Source organism: Drosophila tropicalis, unplaced genomic scaffold (assembly GCF_018151085.1).
Source record: "Drosophila tropicalis isolate 14030-0801.00 unplaced genomic scaffold, ASM1815108v1 contig_393, whole genome shotgun sequence".
Lineage (NCBI taxonomy): Eukaryota > Metazoa > Arthropoda > Insecta > Diptera > Drosophilidae > Drosophila > Drosophila tropicalis.
Genome location: NW_027172855.1, coordinates 3,021,501 through 3,030,040, shown reverse-complemented (window position 1 = coordinate 3,030,040; position 8,540 = coordinate 3,021,501). Strand labels below are relative to the sequence as shown.

The window sequence follows — 8,540 nt, the reverse complement described above, 5'->3', positions numbered from 1 at the left end:
TTACTCACATACAAAGATACATACAAAGTTTCCTTGCGTCTATTTTCCAACAAATTTTCTAACGATCAGCCCAGCGGTGTAATGACATCCTATCTGATCCAAAATTCTTAGAATTCTAAGTTATAAGTGCTTTACACGATTTGCAGTTTATATTTTTGTCATTTTTTGTTTAGATGATTCTTTCAATAGATGTTCTATGACTTGTGGAATATAGTAGCTATTAATTAGCAAATATAATCTACACTTGAAATGGTTGATTGCGTAAACAAGTTGGTTAAAAAAAATCACAGAAAACAGGTTTCAATTGCATTGGGAAAACGATTATCTGGTACAAACGTTTGTGAAGATTTCAATTTTCAAATGATATAAATATGCTGCTTCTAAAATCACCCGAACATAGTTCTCATCGCGATTTAACAACGCACAGATTGAAATACGAATCTATGATGAAGTTTTTGGTATTATTTTATTTTAGTTGCCAAAGTTTCGAGTAATTCTTAATTTAAAAATTTTTGTTTTTCGGTTAGTTGATTGTCCTTTTGGCTTGGATCACCTTGGCTTCAGCCCAGTTTGGTTTTGGTGGCTTTGGCGGTGATCAGCAACAGCAGCAGCAACAAGAGGGATTCGGTGGAGGCGGTTTTGGTGGCTTTGGTGGCGGCTTTGAGCAGCAACAACAGCAACAACAAGAGGGCTTTGGTGGAGGTTTCGGTGGCGGTTTCGAACAGCAACAACAACAGCAGGAAGGTTTCTTCTTCCGATAACATATAATTGATTAATCATTTATTTTGATTTTATAATTCCCATATGAAAATCAAAAATATACTTTCAACTTTCTAACCTCACTATAAAAGTTTGAACTTTTTGTGATTTTGTTGTGTTTTTCTTTAAGACTTTTAAAGCATAAGTCAAATGGAATATAATTTAAGCAAAATTATTGAAAATTGACGGTAATTGAAATGAATTTGAACAAATTTGAATGCATGGCTTCCTACACTTGAATGCAGGATGTCGTGATGCCCAACCATCAAAGAATCGAAAAGTGTTGAATTTTATGGCACGCGACGATAGAAAAAAATTTTTGGTGTTTCGTTTTCTCCACCTCATACCCCCTCTGGCTTTGACTCTACAATTTGTTGGAAGTAAAGTACTATTAGGCATTTTACTCAAGCTGTTCAAATTGCTGGCATTTTTTCTGTGGCCAATGCCCAGTCTGTTATTACGTTTCAAGTTGTGGATTTCTTCTTTTAGCTAAAAGTTAAAAAGTCTTCAAAAGAGCCATGTCCAAAAATTCAAACAGTGAAACAATTTAAGTCGCTCTGAGCACTTAAGTCAATTTAAAAGAAAATATATAAAGCTCGATTCCCTCAAGAATGCAATTTCAGTTGAATGGCATTACAAAAAAAAACTTGACATTTTCCAAGAGCGAGAGAGAAAGTCGCAAAAAAAAAAAAAAAAATAAAAGCGCCAACTACAGGTGAGTCCCCCTTTCAATTTGTTTGGCTTAGATCGCCCTCTCAATCTTATATACATATGTATTGACACTAACACACACACACACACCCCCTTGAACCCACAAAAGTTTATACATATGTGTTTAGAGGGTTTTTGATTTTGATTATGCCAATCGTATTTCTGTTTATAAAACGTAAACAACTTATACTAAATCCGAAACGTTTCATTTGAATTCATTTACATGCCCTTTTTTCCCTGACTATGAGATAATCAAATCAAAGACGTGTCAAATGAGGAAATCAATATACATTTATATTTGAATAAATGCTAATATATGTTTTTAGATATCGAAGAATACAAAAATCATATAGCAATGATTAGAAATCTCAAAAGGCAACATATTATAGTCATACACAGTTGTAAGAGATCATTTATATATAAATAAAACTTACTTCTTAAAGGAAAAACTAAAATTAAAATTTTACTTCATTTTAAAGTTTCAAGTTTTTTCAAATTTTTCTCAAGACTAAAACTAGTTGAAAATTAAAACTAAAATTAAGACCCTAAAGTATGTTTAAATTCAAGCAGGACGAAAACTAATTCAATTTCAAGAAAAACATTATATTTTGCGTCATAAATTTTATCCTGGATAAGATTAAGGCTCTTATTTTAAAGATATTTTAAATAAAATATGCTAATTAATGACAGAAACAGTTATAAAAGCAAATAATTTTGCATTCATTTTAGAAATCAATGAACAAATTTTTGAATTCAAAGGCTACAAATACTAGAGAAGATGAAAGGTTACCACAGTTCATGTATACATAAGTGTATCAGTTAATTAACACTGTCATAAAGAAAGATAGAATCGTCATCAGACTGTTTGACTAACTTAAAGAAAGCCAGGTTAAACTGGAATAATATTAGATAATATGAAAAACAAGTATCAAATATAAAGATAACTTTTGGATATGGTGAAATAGCTTTAAAGAAGCACAATCAATGCTGACCAGGACAAAACCGGTTTTAATAATAACAAAAAAAAAAACAAAAAAAATGAAATCTCAATTGTTTTCAATGGTTAACTTCTTGGTTTTGGGTTTATTCCATTAAGTGACGTATTGGGTTATGAAATCGCCCATTTAAAACTTTAAAAATATCTCTTAAATTTGCAATAATTATGAAATAGGTTAAGCCAATGCATAGATTTATATGTTTATTTATTATTAACATAAATATTTAATTAAAACATTCGAGTCTTGATTAGCCACATGTTGATGTTTATTCTGTACTTTAGATATAACATCTGTCCAGTCGTTATCACGCACCAAGCGCCTGTTCAAACGCAAAAACAAGAGAAAAGAAATCAATATCAAAACATTGGCAAACTGGTTTTGAAATTTCAGTGACGATATATCGCTTGGGAAGCCCCTGTGTCTGCAGCCATGTCTGGGGCAGACTAGTTTAGCCAAAAGGTAAAGAACCCCCAAAATCGGTTATTTGTATAAATACAGCAGCATCCGATAGAAGGGCTCAGTAGCTTGAGTGTCTCGAAATCGTTAACATCTTTCAAAATGAAATTCCTGGTAAGTTAAAAACTTTCGTCACGGATTACTATCAGGGATTAATCGAGTATCCTTTTCTATATGTGATCCTCAGTTGGTTGTATTCGTTGCCCTGTTTGCCTTGGCTTCAGCCCAATTTGGCTTTGGTGGATTTGGTGGTGGCTTCGGTGAGCAACAACAACAACAACAACAGGGAGGATTTGGCGGCTTTGGTGGCTTTGGGGAACAACAACAACAACAATTTGGCGGTGGTTTTGGCGGCTTTGGTGGCTTCGAGCAACAACAGCAACAGGAATACTATGGATAAAAAACTATTCAAAAAAATGCTCAATATTGATTTAAGTCCTACTAAATATTAAGTAAAGTCTGAATTTAACATTTAATTAATAAATGTTAACACTTTTAAATTGAAATTATTATACAGTTTGTTAATGCCCTCAATTCCAATTTCAAACGGCTTATATTCGTTTTGAGAATTGGGACCAACCGACACAAAAACAGACAGTTGACAACGAATTCAAAAAATGTCTGAAGAAATTTAAATACCAATCTATAAAATATTGCCTGTAAGTCTTTGGAATTTCTAGGTTTTGGGAAATACAAAAGAGTAAGGATTAAATAATAGCTGACGAACTCTGGTTCAAAACAAAGACTAAAAAAACCAGAGGGCCGGGGCTAACTTTTAACTCTTTCCTTACCTATTAGCCATCAATGTGGAAGAACGTTTTATCCAAATAGGTTTATGTTTGCGAAAGAATCGCCTACAATCATAGGAAATACCGAAGATATTGATCAAAGTCACTGTTTTCCACCGATCGTTCCTATGGGAGCTATTGATGTAGTCAGCTGATCTTTATCAAATTCGGCACAGTCATTAACAGATATACTAAACTAACAAATGTTTAATTTGAAAGCAATCGCGTTAAAAGTAACGAAGTTATTTACAAAAATCACAGTTTTCGAACGATCGTTCCTATGGGAGCTATATGATATAGTCATCCGATCTTGATCAAATTTGGCACAGTCGTTTATAAGCGTAATAAACTTTCTAATATTAAGTTTCACGAAAATGGCACAGAAAATAACGAAGTTATTGAGAAAAGTCACTGTTCGTGACTTTGGGGTTTGTATGGGAGCTATATGATATAGTGGTCCGATCCGGCTGAATCCGAGATATACAACCCCTGCAGTATATACAATATACGTGCAAAATTTTAGCTCTTACGGTCTAGGAGGAGTTTGCGTTGATCCAGACGGACGGACATGGCTAGTTGAACTCGTCTCGTCGTGCTGATCAAGAATATATATACTTTGTATGGTTGGAGATGCTTTGTTCTATGCGTTGCACACTTCTGACCAAAATTAATATACCCTTTTTGCAAGGGTATAAAAAGTTCACACTTTTTTAGTTCTGCAAATAAAGAATTTTTCTTAATGGTTTATTTGGTAGTTGATATGATTTTTGTGCTATTTTTTTAAAAAAATAAATTCGACATAATATTTTGTAACTAGCCTGAAAGCCTTTTCGCTACACATAGTTATTAGATTTAATTTTCTATTACAATTAAAGAAATACTTAAAAAATTAGTTTGGTTACCGCTTCTTAGTAAAGACGCAAAACCGAAAGTTCTTGATATTTATTTGTTATTTTTAGAATTCTATTCTTAGCAACATTTAAGTTAAAAAAGTGTTAAAAAAGAAGAAGGTGGACGAATTATTTGCCTCTAATAATATCACAATTTTGCAAAGCAAACTTCTGTAAAAAGACTAAGAATATTTCGCTTTTTGTAAGAAATTATTAAACTTAATCCGGTTATCTACATATGTGTTTACTTTTTGGTTTTCCAATTCAAAATAATTCTTCTTTCTGCAATATATTCTATTATGTTAATCAATTAACAGTTTTCCCCATATTCTTTGAAAACTGGTTTGAACATATTTTTCAACAGAAATCGAATCTAAGAGCTCAGAAAACAAAACATCTACCATATTAATATGTATGTAAATGGTTTTAGAGGTCAACGAAGCTTTCAAGCACGTGCCCGGTCAACAATTTTGCGGAAGTTCTCTAGCAACTACAAATTCGCAAAAATCAAATAAATAAACAATTGCATTAATTGTGATTTACTTGGACAAACATTACCTAGGCTCACTCATGACTCATGGAAAAAATTCAATTAATATGATGTATTATTTTCTTATTTTGATTAGCAGTAGCAAAAGGGGGCGTGACAAAGAGCGACAAAATCATTAGCAGAGACTAAATTTAAAAAACAAAATCCCCCATCAGAGGGGGAAGTCACTGGCGCCGCTGGCAAAAGGTGTGAGCAACCAGTTTTGAGTATTCAAATGAAATTCGAATAAATAGCCAAGACAACAATCTGAAAGCCAAATAGTTAAAGATTTCAACTCGTGTCGAGCAGTTCGCAAAATGAAATTTCTGGTAATTTAAAAGAGACTTGTGAAATTATTTGGCCTTACTTATTTCTTTTCGTTGTATAGACAATTGTAGTTATTTTTGTGGCCTCATTGTCCCTGGCAATGGCTCAATTTGGACTATTTGGTGGAGTCGTTCGTGAACTAGAAGGTGGATTCCAACAGCAACAACAACAAAATGGTGGTGGCCAACAGCAGCAGCAACAGGAGGAAGGCGTTATCTTTCGTGGTCCTTTTGGCGGCAGCGTGGAGTTCTTTGAGGGACAACAACAAGAACAGCAAGGCGGTGGCTTTGGCGGACAACAACAGCAGCAAGAGGGCTTTGGGTTCTTCAGATGAGTCGCATGATGGAAAATTGGGTTTGCAAGTAAACTAACTCATGACCATAAATCTAGTCGTAAAAAATGTAATACTCCAGGAAATAAAGAAATGAATGTTCCCTTTGTCTCTATGTACACGTTCGTTTGGGATAATGTATGTTGCTCTTGAGTGTTGCCATAAAAAAATCGTTTACAGACATACTTATGTACATATATTAAGCAAAATTAAGTAATTAACCTTGGTAATTAACACTGGAACTTGGATAATTTAAGATGATGATAAATCTGCATCAAAGTTTGTTCTATCAAATGTGCAAGTATGAAACGATTGCAACAATTCAAAACAAACAAAATTCATTAGCAATTTATGTTGAAAGAATATTTGAAAATTAATGTTAATATGGGAACTGGATATATTAGAGTCATTTCATATTTTGTCGGTTAAAAAGTTCCACTCGTGTAAGCAGAACTAAATTGTCAATAATTATAGTAGAAGATTTAACTTTGGATATTTTTTTAAGTAATGGACTTTTCTTTATGGTTTATTCATTAGCACTAAAAACTTTTCAAGCTTTTATTAAAAAAAAAAATTAAAATAATTCGTGAACTTGGAGAAAAACAAAATTTCAGATGTGGTCTATTGGTTTTTCTTGTTCAACCAGCTGAATGCAATTTATTTGAAATTTAAACGACTTAAATAAGATTTGGTCTTTAGAGAAAGAGGTCGTGCCGACCTCGAGTGAAAGTAAAATGCCGGCCTTCTTTTTATTGATGACAACTTCACATTTTTAACATTTTATCATGTTACCTTATCTTACCTTCAGTTTTTGTTGAGACTAATTTCTTAATAGATGCAATATAGATCGAAAAAGGAAGAGAATTTGCTTAAATTTATACATATCTGAAACTGACTATTATGTATTTATTAGCTAAATATATTTTGAAATTCTTGCAATAATATAATTTTAAGATAATATTGAAGCAACCTAATCTCATGTATTTGCTTCAGTTAACCAGCTTAAATAAAAAGCCACCATCTGTTTAACTTTTCTTTTTGAAATGAAAGCGGAAGGGAAATCTAATCCCAATGATGTTACAATTTAAAATGTATCTTTTTAGTCGTTCCCCCTTTATTGCTATGTCTTTTGCTATCAACGATGCTTGAATAATCCCCGAGAGTTCACTCCACCCACCAACTTCGTTGCCAACTCCTGCATCATTCGACTGTCATCAGCGACATCAAAACGTTGCCCGTTGAGCAAACAATTAACAATTAAAACCCCAAAGCGAACAACTCAATTTTGCAATACACCCACACACACACACACACACCACGCACTCAAACACACAATGACTATTTCATATATTCCTCAGATAGCTGGGTAAAGATAAGAGAAATCCAACAATAATAACAGCAGCAGCAGCAGCAGCAGCATGAACCAACAATGGCCACTGCGAAAACTCACTTGAAAGCTAAATCCAAATCCTAAGCCAAAGCCAAGTTTGGGTCCTCGCACTTACAACTAAAAACTTGTTACGTATTTAATTGCAATTAAAAAGTTGTTTGTAGTTACGAGTGTTTCTCGCTCCCTCTCCTGTCTCTCATTCAGTGGTTGTTGGTATTGTTGTAGTTGTTGTTGTTTGTGTTGTGTCAAACACCACCACAATGGCTATAAGGCCGATGTGAAATTGTCTCTCAACCACGGTATACACAGAGAGATGAAGTCATTAGAAGACAAACCAAAATGCGTGGAAAGAAGCCAAAAGGGTTTGCTGCTTAACGACTTTGATGGGAATTGTAGAAGGGTGCTATCAAATCCCAATCCCACTATCTCTTACTCTCTGTGATATTAGCGATAGCAACTCATTAGAGTTCAGCGATTTTCGGCATCAACTTTTCCCATTACAATTGGCCATGGCCATGAACTCGAATAAAAAGAGAAATATATTTACGAATTGGTCTTGCAAGTAGCCAAATAATTTTCATTCAAAGATTTGCTTGCTTTTCCCTTACCAAAATTATGGGAAAATCGACACCCACATTTACTTTATAGCTGGATGTTTTAGGATGTTCTTTGGATCTTGGAAAAAACATTATTTGTAGATAGTTTTTAAGTTTCAAAGCTTAGGATATAAATACATATCCAGTCTATTAATACATTAAAGGTCAAAATTTCCCTAGATTTGCCATTTAACTCAAGCCAATTTTTTCAGACTCGAAATTTATATTTAAATTTAAATTTTAAATGCCTAATGTCTTCTTATTGGTTTAAAAAAAGAAAGAATTATTCTCTTAACTTCCATTTTTATTTCATAGGAAAGATACTGGATAAGGCTTCCAAAGATGTTCATGCTGAAAGCGGTTAAAGTCATTTGAATGACTAACAGCTTAAGTTATTTATTGACGATCTGTAAATATCGATTATCCCAAATTATCGATAGATCAGTTCCCACCTATAGCCAAAAGAAGATCATGATTCTGAATCAAGTTTCTGGTTAACTAAGTTGGTATATCTGTCACATCTTTCTCTCTCTCTTCTCTTCTCTCATTAACGACTTTCCCGACTGCAACATTCCAAAGAATGATTTAAGCATGTGTTAAAAGAATGCAATTCCGATTATCAAATATGTTATTATAAATGCTTATAAGCCATAGATGTTTAACAATAATCAAGCGAATGGCATTCAAAAGTCTAACAATGCTTTCAACTCCATCATTAAAAGAGATGAATAAAATATTTGCCAGACTTACATATTCATATTTAGT

The 8,540-nt window shown here is 33.2% G+C and overlaps 1 protein-coding gene and 2 long non-coding RNA genes across 3 annotated transcripts; all 3 read left to right on the top strand.

The window, feature by feature from the left end:
* The first annotated feature begins 402 nt into the window (after positions 1 to 402).
* Positions 403 to 850, top strand: LOC137572920 (uncharacterized). The gene is made up of 2 exons (XR_011031758.1): positions 403 to 458; positions 528 to 850. It is a non-coding gene; the product is annotated as an uncharacterized lncRNA (long non-coding RNA).
* Positions 851 to 2,816: 1,966 nt separating this feature from the next.
* On the top strand, positions 2,817 to 3,430 carry LOC137573060 (uncharacterized). Its single transcript, XR_011031798.1, has 2 exons — positions 2,817 to 3,038; positions 3,112 to 3,430. It is a non-coding gene; the product is annotated as an uncharacterized lncRNA (long non-coding RNA).
* Positions 3,431 to 5,414: 1,984 nt separating this feature from the next.
* On the top strand, positions 5,415 to 5,908 carry LOC137572912 (heterogeneous nuclear ribonucleoprotein A1). The gene is made up of 2 exons (XM_068284766.1): positions 5,415 to 5,460; positions 5,520 to 5,908. The coding sequence occupies exons 1-2, from the start codon at positions 5,449 to 5,451 to the stop codon at positions 5,790 to 5,792; spliced, it is 285 nt and encodes a 94-aa protein (XP_068140867.1). The 5' UTR covers positions 5,415 to 5,448; the 3' UTR covers positions 5,793 to 5,908.
* Positions 5,909 to 8,540: the final 2,632 nt, after the last annotated feature.